This window comes from Anabrus simplex, chromosome 13 (genome assembly GCF_040414725.1).
Source record: "Anabrus simplex isolate iqAnaSimp1 chromosome 13, ASM4041472v1, whole genome shotgun sequence".
NCBI classification, from domain to species: Eukaryota; Metazoa; Arthropoda; class Insecta; order Orthoptera; family Tettigoniidae; genus Anabrus; species Anabrus simplex.
Window position 1 is genome coordinate 94,552,222 of NC_090277.1, and position 15,197 is coordinate 94,567,418.

General features: G+C 41.9%; 1 protein-coding gene across 2 annotated transcripts in view; it reads right to left on the reverse strand.

Moving 5' to 3' along the window:
• Positions 1-15,197, reverse strand: part of Cen (cerebellar degeneration-related protein 2-like) — a 467,429-nt gene that overhangs the window by 404,565 nt on the left and 47,667 nt on the right. The window contains exon 1 of one of the 2 annotated variants that reach the window (XM_067157217.2): positions 10,439-10,602. The exons of the other annotated variant lie outside the window; for it this stretch is intronic. Coding sequence (XP_067013318.1) covers positions 10,439-10,511 — 73 coding nt within the window. The 5' untranslated portion in view covers positions 10,512-10,602. Of the gene's footprint in view, positions 1-10,438; positions 10,603-15,197 lie in introns of those variants that run through there. 2 annotated transcript variants of the gene reach the window in all.

Here is a 15,197-nt window from a genome sequence, read left to right on the forward strand (position 1 = left end):
ACCGTTAAGGAAGAAAATGCTGCCGAATGCGAGGTCTGGCGTGCTTTTCCGGATAAAAATTAATGGATAGCAATTGAAATAAAATGCTGGCGAATTTTCTGGATAAAGAATGACCAGTGAAAACAGAAAAAAAAAAACCTGTCTTGCCCTACGTTTCCACCAACATGTACCCCTTGCGAAGTGATAGGGGTCAAGAATGAACCATAGCTACTGTCAAGGAAAGGAAATTGTGTGCCCTGGCGAGGCCTGTCGCATTCTCCTGGGTATAAAAGATTAATAGAAGACAAATGAAATTGTCTAACAGTGCTGCTGATATAAAGATGAAGAAATCGGAAATAATATTTTGAACGCCAGCTTTGTCCAGCATAAACGCTACCTAAATTAATCGGACAGTGAACCTCCGGAGCAGTGATGGGAGGCCTACGTTCCACCAGCAGCGTCATGAAGAAGCTTTTTTAATCTTAACAATAACTGAAATTTACAAAAGTATTGTAAACATTCGGAAAATCACCATAAACTTTTCAGAATATTAAAATTTAACATGTATTACATTGAAATTTAAAGTTCTCCGTCGCAAATGTACATTCGATCAGCGTTGTTTCATTATGTCTTATTGAGACAATCATTGAATTCAAAACAGCCGCTTAAGTGTTACTTGAATGATTTTAAATTATTTAAACACACCAAGTCTGGCAATAAACTTCCCTGTGGAATTCCCAGATAAACAAGACCTCTCGCTAATGAGATCCCAGAATGATTAATGACCACGGCGCAAGTTATACTGATTTTAACACGGCGCCACTTTTACTCGGCACAAGTTTTACACCTCCCTTACGACAGGCAGGGGATACTGTGGAAGTTATTCTACCACCCCAACGCACAGGGGAAAAATAATGGCTGGTGAATGAAAGAGGCCGAGGTGTATTATTAAAATATGTTGCCGTTGTCTTAAAGCGAATAGAATGCATTTTATTTAGAGATATTAAAGATCAAGACAGCTAATTCACCTATTTAGTTTCAACCCTTGGAGATTCATTTCAATAGTGTGTCTACCCGACACACTGAAAAAATAAAACATGGCTCATCAAATTATTCTGTGCGATATAACTGAATGATATTTGAAACTCCTTCGATTATTTAAATAATAGGATGGAAGTTATTAGATTATCCCATCACTAACAGGGTGGACATTTATCCATTCAGGGTATGATGCGCAAAGGTATCACCCAAATATCACTATAAAATTTGTCATAAATGGAACATAATAATTACTTTTACACATATCAAGTGAAAAATCCCTGGCAAATTAAGAAATACCGTCGTTATTTGAGAAATATGAAAACATACTTAAGGCTTGTAGACAGGACTGGTTTATGTCGTACTCCGCTGCTGGTGCCGTCTTTTGTTACTTTCTTCAACTCCAGGGCTAGCACCGTGGAATGGGAGGGCTATGTCTGTGGATTCTCATTATCTTTGCCCATTCGCTGCTGGTGCCGCCTTTTGTTACTTTATTCAGGTCCAGGGCTAGCACCGTGGAATGGGAGTGCTATGTCTGTAGATTCTCATTATCTTTGGCCAGTACAAACAGCAAAATGGAGGTCAAAAGAAAAATAGCATGATCCCTGGACCAATAAATATTTTTATTTCTGTTCGAACGAAAATAGCTGGATCCCTGGACCAATAAATCACTAGTCCACTGAATTTTTCTTATGTACATTGGCCATACCATTTTGTCGCCTATTAAATATTGCATATCGCGATACAATTCATGAAAAGATGTCATTGACAAGTGAAGAATGAAACGAAAGCAAAGATCTTCAGTGAACACAGATATCACACACGAAATTGTTCAAAGTGTAAGACAAAAGACATACGTGTGTCACTGTGAGCGCAACACCAAATGTACTTGTCAAGTGGTAAAGTACGTATTAATATTCTCCCAAAAACATATATTTCTTAATTTGCCAGGGATTTTTCACTTGATATCTGTAAAAGTAATTATTATGTTCCATTTGTGACAAATTTTATGGTGATATTTAGGTGATACCAATGCGCACTATACCCATCCATTCAAATTAGAACTGGCCCTGCTCGGTGAGTTTTGACACTGGCCCAGGTAGAGAAACCTGTTCTTACTTCCTGGAACCCGTGAGTTTTGAGACGACACGGTGGATACGTGGGCACTTGCAGGCCGAGACGCAAGCTGCATCCGTCGACCAATTTCCAAACCCTTTCCATGGAGTGCAAATCTTCCATGATCGTTGACATCACAGTTCATTTCAACGTTCCGGTTGACTGACGTGAATAATCGTGAATCGCTCTGTTGAAATAAACGGTCTTCATCAAAGGCCGATGGTCTTCCTGAAAGTGGACAATCACTCGGGTCTAAAAGGCCATGTGTTAAACGATTACATTCTTTTAATGCTATAATTTTCCGGATAACAGTCTCATTGTTTCCAGAACACTTCCGCTACCCCTAATAAATTTAATATGTCGAAAGTGTACTTTTTCTTCTCTCAACGTGACACTTTTTAATGGTACACATATTACAATCATTTTCTTCAAATCTTAAACATTCAAAACCTAGTCTTTCCATAAGCACATCATTATCACTGTGCGTGAAAAATTAGGAACGATAAATGAACACCAACGAACTACGGTGCTGCCAGGCAACAAACACTATCAACTTTTGCATCATCCCAACATACTGGCACTTCGAAATGTTCATTTCGAGTATTGCAAAATATTAGACACGACTTAAATGAACAGAAACAACTTTCAAACATGGAATCTCCAACAATGAGTGTATCCTCTCGCGTAGCAAAACTCCACAGCCCGTTTCCAGGAATGGAATATATGGAGCCCCCATCTAGCGGCGAGGATAGGAATTGCGCCGGCTGCCGAAGCCTGTCTCACTCCTCTAGGAGTGTATTGCTGGAATGGAAGATGATTGGGAAACCCGGAGTACCCGGAGAAAAACCTGTCCCGCCTCCGCTTGGTCCAGCACGAATCTCATATGGAGTGACCGGGATTTGAACCATGGAACTCAGCGGTGAGAGGCCGGCGCGCTGCCGCCTGAGCCACGGAGGTTTTCCCCTGTCGCATAGTCTGCGAGCGATTGTTGACTTCCAATCATAATACGAAACATCGATGGTGTGCATGTTAACCACAGCAAAATGTAAAAAGGAATCACTTCATAAACGTCGAGCGTCTTTTTAACGTAGGAAAGGTAATTGGGGAGGGGTGCGCTCACATTTCTCCGAATCCTTTGCCTGTCGTAAGAGTCAAATAATAGGGGAGCCAGGGTCTCCCAACATGGGGAGTGCAAGTTTGCGGCCACTGTTCTCCTAGCCGAATCTGACATTGTTGTCACCTCAGCCAGGCTCCTCACTTTAATCTTTCTTATCCGACCTTCCTTGGTCAGCTCTTGTTCTTTTCCTACCCCGTCGGTATTATGCTTGCGAGGCCAAGGGAGACTTTCTCTTTCTTTTGCAAATAATTTCATTCTGACCTCTTCCATTTTCACTCCGATTTGTGTTTAGAGAGAAGGGTTGTCAAGTTGAAACTATCACCACCACCATTACCTCACATTTCTACTCCTACCGGGACTTAAAAAAAAAAGAAAGGTACTTATTTAGAACTTCGTATACTTTAAATGGATAATTTCGCTTAACAATAACGTTAAAACATCATTGGAGAAGTGGTGAAGCATTCTGCCTGGCAGGAGGAAGTTATAAATAAATACCATGAACACCTTAAAGAGCAAAGTCATCTCCGTATCACGTCATGAAGACCCTTGGAGGGGTGAAATGTAAAGACTTCCTACATACCTGCCAAATTTTAGAAAGAAATAGGAATATTTTTTTACTCTTGGATTTCATCACGTATATTGCGCCACAGTCTCGGTGAAAAGAGGGCAAGATAAAAGGGCATACATGCCTACAGTTACAATACAATTTATTTTATTTCTTGTGGCTATCTCTAGCCGGGTGCAGCCCTTGTAAAGCAGACCCTCTGAAGAGGGTGGGCGGCATCTGCCATGTGTAGATAACTGCGTTATATTGTGGTGGAGGATAGTGTTTTGTGTAGTGTGTGAATTACAGGGATGTTGGGGACAGCACAAACACCCAGCCCGCAGGCCACTGAAATTAACCAATGAAGTTCAAATTACCCGACCCGGCCGGGAATCTAGTCGTTTGACTGTAAGTAAGGAAACATAGAAATGGTTACAAGAAAATGTACCTAATCACATGTATAATATTCATACCACGCCGACACACGGAACAAAATGCATAATAATTTCCGTCATTAGACTGTAAAATGAACGGAAAATCAATGTTATAGATATCTCTGAACACTTGGAGTAACGTCTGTTATCTTTTGTGGCCATAACGTGAAGAGAAAATACCAGAAACGACACTTAATAGGGTAGAGTGGTAAGCTCTGCGCCCACCTGAGTTTGCCCCCTACCAATTAACTTGGTACCGAGAGAGCTGAATGTGCGGTCATGGACACGCAGCTGTAAGCTTGCATTCGGGAGATAGTGGGTTCGAACCCCACTTTCGGCAGCCCTGAAGATAGTTTTCCGTTGTTTCCCTATTTCACACCACACCTTAAGGCCAGGGTCGCTTCCTTCCCACTCCGATCCCATCGTCACCATAAGACCTATTAGTGTCGGTGCGACATAAAGCAAATCGTAAGGGAAAAAGAAGAACTTAAACCCGGTGCTCATTTCTGATGTATGCTGAGTGAACCTGAAATGGAGTTTCATAAATGTTCCTACTTCCTGACTGGGAAACAGAACGCACATCGTTCCGAGTGAACCGAACACGCCTTAAAGCACGTAATTGCTGCGTCACCTACAGACAAGACATTCAATGTTGATATGACATGACGGGGCGTGCCCTGTCCAACACGCGCATTCTCACATGCAAGTGAACTAATGATACAGTGGGCAAGGACATTTTTGAAAACCTATAACACAATACTAGCTCCTTCACTGGATCGGTGGTAGAGTGTCCGCCTCGGGATCCCAAGAATGCGAGTTCGAACTCAGCAGTGATAATCTGATTTTTGAAGGGCGGCATGAAGCATATCTGACTCTCCATCGTACGATAACGGCATGTCAAAGAACTCTGGCGTGTACTCGACAAATTTATTTTAGAAATCTACCGGTTTATTCTGCCATGAGTTGAAGTGAAATCGTTCTTCGAAACTGACACGGAGGCAGCCTAAATACCATCAGATTAAAATGTCTGCACACTGTGATATAGGACATGATGATTCTTGTGATGTAAAGAGGCCTAACACCTAGGTACGAAATATATGACCATTCAAAAGCACAAAATTCACCCATTGACCAGAATACAAAACGCAATGAAGAATGAATATGAATTCAAAATAGTCAGCAGATCAGTCTCACAATACTGAAAGTTAAAAATATTTCCAAAATCAATACACTGATTAGAATTCAAAAAGACTACGATGTGCGGTGTACCAATCACAGGGACTCGTACTATCCCATGATGTTACTTGCATACTGGGTACTAATCACTAGGGCCTGCGATAACTACCGGCGTATTGAACTTTGTTCCTCCCTTCCATTCATTGTGGGCATGAGCCATTCAGTTTTACGTCAGATTTACGGCTGTACGGTCTCAAGGTTCTTCGTATATCACTAGTCTCCCATACCAATGCCTAATCACAAGCAAAAAACAAGAGTATACCCGAAAGAGAATCAATAAACGTCATTATTTAGAAATTATTAGCGAAATTATCCGTACTGCCATACAGTTTGTATCCGCCAAGACACTAACTTCGCTGATATCCGCATCTGTGCCGGGCTCTACTAATCAGAGGCAGCGCATACCCATGGTATCGCTCATATAGTGGCATATAATGAATCACAGGCAATCTAGGTCCGTGGTGTTCCTCATATAGTGATACTAATCACGGGTACTGTAAAAACTATACTGACTCATCCTCTGCTGGTGCTAATCACAAACCTACTGTGTACCTAACATTAGTTCGTTTCATGTTAAGAAAACAGTACTGCTCTTATGACAAACAGGGTTGCCATATCGAACGGCTCTGCTCAACACCATCACGGAAAACTGCGGCATATCAATTTGTGAAATTCAGTATTTAAGTTCAATTTTTTTAAAAAGGGGAGGAAACTAATCTGCAAATTAATTTTATGAATTAAAGGGGACGGAGGATTTACAGGCGCTATTTTTGGTGACTCATCCTTCTTATCTGTCTTTCATAATACATTACAAAGTACAGTATAATATCCCTTAATCACGAGGTATTATGGGTGTCTAGGAGGGGGTGTGTTCCCTCCTTGTACGTCCATAAAAGCCATGGTGTTCCCCGCGTGATGGTACTAATAAGTAATCTCATGGTTCAATCACAATTATTTTTCCAACGGCCGTAGCCATGTTGACACACCGGATCCCGTGAAATCTCCGAAGTTAAGCAACATCGGGCTTGGTCAAGAAGCGGATGGGTTGCCATGCGTTGTTGGTGGGGGGTAAGGGTATGGAGGGGCGGAAAGGAACTGGCCACCCTACCGTACGTGAACTCCGGCTCAGGCAAAACCTCTGCGGAGATTCGGACCTGCCTTCGGGCAGAATACACCCTTACCTTACCTTGGTCGCCCCGTTTAGTCGCCTCTTACGACACGCAGGGAATACTGTGGGTGTATTCTTCGTCTGCGTGCCCCACCCGCAGGGGGTAATACAAGCCATACACTTATTTTATTATTATTATTTATTATAGTATCCTACTGCATCATCGGTTCACATCCCCATTTATTTATAGCACCAAAAGCTGCCTACAGTCTTAGTGAAGATTTTCTTCTCTCCTGTAGGGGCGGTGGAAAACGTCCACGGTATCCCCTGCCAGTCGTATGAGGGGACTAAAAGGGGACTTTAAACGTGGAAATATACCGGACGGGTTGGCTATGCAGTTAGAGGCGCGCAGCTGTGAGCTTGCATCCGGGAGATAGTGGGTTCGAATCCCACTGTCAACAGCCCTGAAAATGTATTTCCGTGGTTTCACATTTTCACACCAGGCAAATGCTGGGGTTGTACCTTAAGGCCACGGCCACTTCCTTCCCCCTGCTAGCCCTTTCCTATCCCATCGTCGCCATAAGACCCCTCTATGTCGGTGCGACGTAAAGCCACTAGAAAGAAAACCTGGAAATATGGGTTCGCGACCACGGGATCTCCTAGCTGAGACTGGGATTACATACACTTAACTTGTTTCGGGACATTCGCTTTAATCTTTCCTATCCCGCCTCTGTTGGTCAACCCTTGTTATTTTCCGACGGACTGTATTAGGATTTCAAAGCCTTCATCGAATTCATGCCCCCCTTTAATTTTTGCTGATACCCCCATTTTTAGAATGATTAGTGTTTTGAAGGAAAGGAGGTTGACCAATTTTACTTTCTCTCAAAACTATCACCAACACTAAGGAAAATAAGCGTCAGAGCAGATGACTATGAATGTGAACCCAGAATATTCTGATCGCCAGCTCAAAGGCAACCGACTCATACCGCGCAACCAACCCAAAATATTCAGTCGACATTTGATTCCGCACATATAAGTTGTACTGTAATATTTATAATACGAAATATTCCTTACACAAAGTAAAATGTGTTCGTTACTAAACAACTGTCCCAATAATCATTTGCGGCTCTTAACAACCGGTTTAGTAATAGCAATCATTCGCGAAGAAGAAGAAAGTCTTATGTTTCAATAACCCTTAATTGCCGAACGAATGATATGCCCTAGTAAATAGACACTTAACCCTCTCGTGCGTTTGGACCTCATGAGATCGTTAGGGTTCTCATGAATTTGTATGCATTATTTTTATGTTCAGTAGTACATTTTCTTTATCACCTATTTAACTTCAAAGTCAATCTAACACATATCAATGATGCCATGATGTTTTGTTACATAAGAGACGACAAAACATCCCTACATCCGAAAGTACTCCAGTTCCTAAATGCAGATCAGTAGTGATTGATTAATTGATTATTGATATCTCAAAAAGTAAATGTACGATTTTGAAAATACTTACATATTTGAACTTGTACGCAGTTGGACTTTCAGGCCAGCTGTATGAATTTGTGCCGTTCCATTTAAAAATATGGCGTTACTATCAATATCTCTGATACTAATCACCCCATGGGAATACGTACCACATTATTTTATAAGCCCCTGGGTATCATACACGAATATGAAAACAGAATACCGATATCTTCAGTGGCTTAGATGGTATTTCAGCGTAACAACTCTGGTGAATAACCCTGTATAGGCCCTACAGTAAGCCTAACTGGTGGACTGCAGCACAATCAAGTTGAGAAACCACGTGAAAACTAGCGGATTATCTTTACAAAATTCTTCACAATCCATCCGATCAAAATAAAGACAGAGAAAAAACCAAACCAAACCCCATGGCACTACAGCCCTTGAAGGGCCTTGGCCTACCAAGCGACCGCTGCTCAGCCCGAAGGCGTGCAGATTACGAGGTGTCGTGTGGTCAGCACGACGAATTCTCTCGGCAGTTATTCTTGGCTTTCTAGACCGGGGCCGCCATCTCACCGTCAAATAGCTCTTCAATTCTAATCACGTAGGCTGAGTGAACCTCGAACCAGCCCTCAGATCCAGGTAAAAATCCCTGGCCTGACCGGGAATCGAACCCGAGGCCTCCGGGTAAGAGGCAGGCACGCTACCCCTACACCACGGGGCCGGCAAAGACAGAGAAAACGCAGGTAAAAATATTTGCACTCCTGTTGGTCCTAAACCATCGTTTCCGAATCTAACATCCATTTGAATTAACCCTTACAAATAGGCATGCTCAACACTAACGTACATTAAAACCGAAATTTCCAGATCCCAAAAAAAAGTATATTACTACCCTATTCTTACTGGACGAATGCTGGTACCAAAAATTATACTGCATGTCTTTCGAACTTCACCAACGTTCATAACCGAAGAGACTAAATGATCAGCATTTCGACTTACGAAACATCTACCTGTACGGCATTTGAAAGGCATGACGTACGTGCTTAGTGAAACAAATCATACTAACCCACGAAATCACAAATCATCCTGAAAATACACCGTACATTTCTGGATAATTAATACAGTAATAGTCAATAATTCCCATGGTAAAGAAGCAGTCTCTCTCCAATACGATGGGAATGTCCTGCTGAAAGCGAGTCAGTTTGCTGCGAAGGAGTACAAGAATCGATTCTATTAAACAGAAAATATCAAGAATTGATAAACATATTAATAAAACTCTAAGATATTTAACCCAATAGTTTCTTAACAATTGGACAAGTGTATAAAATATTCTGAAGAAAAAAAATTCTACATACAGCATTATGAGTGATAGTTTTTTTTTTTCACTTCCCATAAACTACTTATACGATTTACGGAGAGGACGATGTGCCGGAATTTTGTCCCACAGTTCTTTTACGTGTCAGTAAATCTAACTACACGAGGCTGACGTATTTGACCACCTTCAAATACCACCGTACAAAGCCAGGATGGAACCTGTCTAGTTGGGCTCAGAAAAAAAAAATGAAATTCACTCCTTTTTAAAGCCAATAGGTACTAAAATAAAAATTTGCTTCCTTCCCAAAAATGACGAAACAGTGTTCTAAAACCATATGTAACCTTTTGAAAATTCGTGCAAATTGTAATGTTTTCCTTCATTAAATAGAGATTTTAAAATATTCTATGGGTATTTACTGCCTATTTAAAGCGGGAAACTATTAAAAATATGTAGTTCATGAGATATTAGTTGTCGAATATTCTATGTTTACAGTATTCTAAGAGACGTAGACGTTGGAAATTCTCCTACCTAACGGCTGACCTTGAGTTGACCAATCAAATAACAAAAATAAATCTCAACAGGGCAGTTTACTACGAGTTCCAGTTCTTTTCTAAACATTTAAAGCTTGTAAGTCAAAGTGAACAGTTACATACTTCAACAAGTTTAACTAAAACAATTTCCAGCGCCAACCGCCAAAATGTTAATTTCTTTTAATGCTATTTGCTTTACGTCCTACTAACTACTTTTTCGGTCTTTCGAGACGCCGAGGTATCGGAATTTAGTCCCGCAGGAGTTCCTTAACGTGCCAGTAAATCTACCGACACAAGGCTGACGTATATGAGCACCTTCAAATACCGCCGGACTGAGCCAGGATCGAACCTGCCAAGGCGGGGTCAGAAGACCAGCGCCTCAATCGTCTGAGCCACTCAGCCCGGCGCCAAAATGTTAGCGGAGATTTCATGGATTTTTTTCTGTCAGTAAAAACAAGCAACTGGTCCTAGGTTGCCCCTTTAGAATCACAAGGCTGTTTACCTTGCCAATGTTTGTCGAACACCTGTTGCTGATTTTTAAATAAGGAGTTTAAACTCACCAGCTTCATTCCATGTCGTGCTTTCATCTTCCAGCATGGACCACTCGAATTGTAGATCTTTATGGGATGCCATGGTTCACTAAATAACACGCGTTCGAAAACATCTGCCGGCACACCGTGCGCGCGTACACACACACAAACACACACACCGCACTACCTGTACAACACTGGCCCGCCAAGACAAGACTAAACACAACGAGTTGAATGCTAGGCTGCTCTGACCTACACTGCCTCGGGAGGAGCTGTGGAAAGGGGAGGGGAGGTCTTCCCTTTCGATGGCACGCAGGTGGACCAAAACATACCCCTCTCCTTACGTTGTCGGCTGAGGTCTCGTGACGTAAAAATCCTTGACCGCCAATAAATATAACATCGGACTTTAAAGCAAGCAAACTTGCAAACTTCTGATCGTAGCCACGGAATCTCCACATTTGTGTGGATAATGAATCACATCACGGCCACCTTCGTGCTTAGCCAGTCTAGTTTTCACAGGATGTTCAAGAAGGCCTTGGATTTAGTTTCCATAACCACTGAAGGCAGCAAATCGTAACAAGCTGATCGTTAATCAGACCAGATGTGATGTGGTTCAACGGAAAAAAAAACTTACAAATATTTACCATATTGAAAACTAATTAAAATAATAATAATTAACAATAAGAATTGTATAGGTGAGATATCACGACCTTTTAAAATAAAAACAGGGGTACGGCTAGGTGATAGCTTATCTCCACTCCTTATCAACTGTATTTTTTTTTTCTAGGGGCTTTACGCCGCACCGACACAGATAGGTCTTATGGCGACGCCAACTGTATTTTGTAACTAGTTGTGAGAATTTGGAAAGAAAAACTGAAACACCATAATATATTACCACTTATGCTGGGGAGAAAGAACAAAGGTGTTGCAATAAATTGCCTAGCATCTGCAGATGATTTTGCCATATTCTCTGAAAGCCTGACTAATGCAGCAATACAAGTAAATCTTATGGAAGAGACAGCCAACATGGCAGGCTTAAGAATTTCGGTAGAGAAAACAAAATTCATGACGAATACAAAAAATGCTCCAAAATTCCTAGGAACAGATTTTGGTTCAATCGAAAGGGTAAAGCAATTCAAATATTTGGGGGAAACAATCCAAGAAAATGGTTTCGAAAAATCTGCTATAGAGGCAAACCCCATGGGACTACCACGGGTCTTCACGTATCTTTGGAAGAAAAACTCAACAACCACCTGGATTCAAGAGATCAAAAAAGACTTGGAAAGAAACAACATCAGAGAAAAAGTAATGGAAAGAGAATTTTTCAGGAAGAAAGTTTTAAAGCTGGAAGGATTTCAAGGGAGGGAGGCAAAGAAAACCGACACAAGGTGGTCTGAAGAAAGAAAACAGTGAAAGGAAAGGAAGGAACAACAACAAAGTGTGAAGAATTGAAATTGGAACATGATCCCTAGTAAGCCCTAACGCAAGAAGAGGAATAAGAAGAATAGAAACATACTTGCAAAGCAAAGTCATCTCCGTACAGGCCATGAAGGCCCATGGGGGGGGGGGAAGGTAAAGGCTTCCATTATCCGTAACCTCGGCACTTGATGGGGTAGAGAGGTTAACTCTACGCCCGGCCTGGTACTCATTTTTGGTGTAGGCTGAGTGAACCTCAGGGCCATGTGCATTTTACGACTTCCTGACGGGGATTCGAACCCACGTCCTTCCGGGCGAACCGAGCACGCCTTTACCGCCTCGGCCAGGCAGCCCCTAGAAACAGACTTGGCCCAAGGACAACAGAAGAATACAACAGACCACGATGTAATAAAGAAGTCTACGAACATATGGAGAATACACTACCGTACACACCATGCGTAAAAAAAAAGAATGTCGTTTTTCGGACATTTGAACAGAATGAATAAGGGCAGACTGACAAAACAAACTTTTAATAAAATTATAAAACTTAAATGGTTAGCGTGATTAGCTGCCACCCCCGGAGGTCCGGGTTCGATTCCCGGCTCTGCCACGAAATTTGAAAAGTGGTACGAGGGCTGGAACGGGGTCCACTCAGCCTCGGGAGGTCAACTGAGTAGAGGTGGGTTCGATTCCCACCTCAGCCATCCTGGAAGTGGTTTTCCGTGGTTTCCCACTTCTCCTCCAGGCGAATGCCGGGATGGTACCTAACTTAAGGCCACGGCCGCTTCCTTCCCTCTTCCTTGCCTATCCCTTCCAATCTTCCCATCCCTCCACAAGGCCCCTGTTCAGCATAGCAGGTGAGGCCGCCTGGGCGAGGTACTGGTCATACTCCCCAGTTGTATCCCCCGACCAAGAGTCTGAAGCTCCAGGACACTGCCCTTGAGGCGGTAGAGGTGGGATCCCTCGCTAAGTCCGAGGGAAAAACCGAACCTGGAGGGTAAACAGATGATGATGATGATGATGATGATGATAAAACTTAAAACACAACCAGCATGGTGGTGGTGATTATAGTTTTAAGAGGAAGTACAATTAGGCAACCATCCTCTAAATAACATTAATCAGAGAGTAAGCCGGACTGAGTGGCTCAGACGGTTAAGGCGCTGGCCTTCTAATCCCAACTTGACAGGTTCGATCCTGGCTCAGTCCGGTGGTATTTGAAGGTGCTCAAATACGACAGCCTCGTGTCGGTAGATTTACTGGCACGTAAAAGAACTCCTGCTGGACTAAATTCCGGCACCTCGGCGTCTCCGAAGACCGTAAAAGTAGTTAGTGGGACGTAAAGCAAATAACATTATTATTATTATTATTATTATTATTATTATTATTATTATTATTATTATTATTATTATTATTATTAAAATATTGCATTGGACCTCTACACTCTTATGCTCTGTTACAGACACTCGTACATTCTCACAGCTACACGGAATAGAAAGCAAAGAATTGTGGATATCAACTTGCTCTCTCCTCTTCTAAGCACCTCCATCCCCATCCCCCCCAAAAAACATCCATGATGTGTAGCGGAGAAAATGTTTAATTGATTTTTTTGCAATGTTCTTTGGGTCGCACCGACACAAATAGGTGTTATAGCGACGATGGGACAGGAAAGGGCTGGGAGTGGGAAGAAGCGGCCGTGGACTTAATTAAAGTACTGCCACAGCAATTGCCTGGTGTGAAAATGGGAAACGATCTTCAGGGCTGCCGACAGTGGGGCTCGAACCCACTATCTCCCAGACGGAAGCTTACAGCTGCGCGCAGGGCCAACTCAGCCAGTGGGATTTTTTAAAATGTAGTTTATCCTAGGTAACCAAATCTCTGCGTAATGACTCACAGTGATGGAACATTCCTCAGTCTGCAGGCTGTGCTTATCTTTGGCATACCTGAAGATACTGGATTTGCCCAAGATTACCTGAGTCATCACGTGCAGCACCTAGCTGCGGAGTGGGGTGGGGAGTGTTACTGATAGTAAACAGAGACTCAGGTTACTGTTCCTTTCAAGGGATTCATCTTTCTTCTTTTCCCCTTATCCAGCTTACTCCAGTCAATTATACAAAGGATTTCTTGATTTCCTATCAGCCCGATATTCTTTCATTCTGAAAGATGCCGCCTTCATTTGTTCTGTTGAAAATACCCTCCCATTAGACCTTTTATTGATCTAGGTCTGTAGCCTGGTGTATGTCTCTTGACGTATCTTTAATTTCTTCTGTTTTGTTTTTGAGATCGTCTATTAAGGTAAGGGTGTTATACTGTATAAGGAATACACTCCAGCAAATCAGTGGGTAAGAAAGCCCGAAGGTTTAACCAGCAGCGACTGGAGAAATGCCATAAAACTGACAGCAAATTTAGTTCCAGTTCGTGCATTACCTGGCAGGTCCCAAGACAATAACCACTGTCGGCGTTGCCACAGTGAGATTGAAACACTTGGTCACGTCTTGGGTTCCTGTTCATTTAGTGACGCCCTGAAGAATTCACATCATCGAATAAGATCTATGATTGCTGAAGCCCTGAGAGAAAAGCACTATACAGTGCACGAGGAGGTACATGGATTGTCTCAGACAGGGTCAAACCGGCGGATTAACATGATAGCTATATCACCGGGCTCAAGTAAAGGGTTCATAATAGACCCCACAATTAGAACCGAAGCATCATCCACTCAACCACATGATGTACACAAGAAGAAATGTGAAATATATGAACCCACAATTCCATACTATGCCGAGAAATATCATCTGGACTCCATAGATGTTTTAGGATTGATGATAGGAGCAAGAGGCACCATTACTCACACATTTCACAACTTTTGCAAGAAATTTAATTTGCATAACCAATTCATTAAGGACATTGGGTTAGCAGCCCTGAAAGGATCGTTAGCAATAGTAAAAAATCATTTATACTCCTAGCTATATCTTTGTCCTATGAGGAATTTATCATTGATTTCATAACTATTGACTGATACAATTTTTATTATTTAGGCTTTACTGTAGTATACCTATTTATAGACACATTTTAAACGGCCCTTGCAATTACTAATCAAAATTTTTATGTAACCTTTGTCTTTTTGGCAGCCTCCGAATGGAGGAAGCAGAAATAAATGCATTTCTAAATTTTTAAAAAAATATCCTCCTTAATTTCTGTGATCCATTTAATCTTGGTCTTGCTATTCCGTAATTTTTCAATTATTCTTCTGCTGATTCTGGTGTCAGATGTTCTGATAAGATGTCCAAAGAAGGATATAGGATTTTTCCTAATTGTGCTCAATACTGGTTGAATTTCCTTATAAACAGTTTTATTTGATGCTATTCTCCATTGTCCA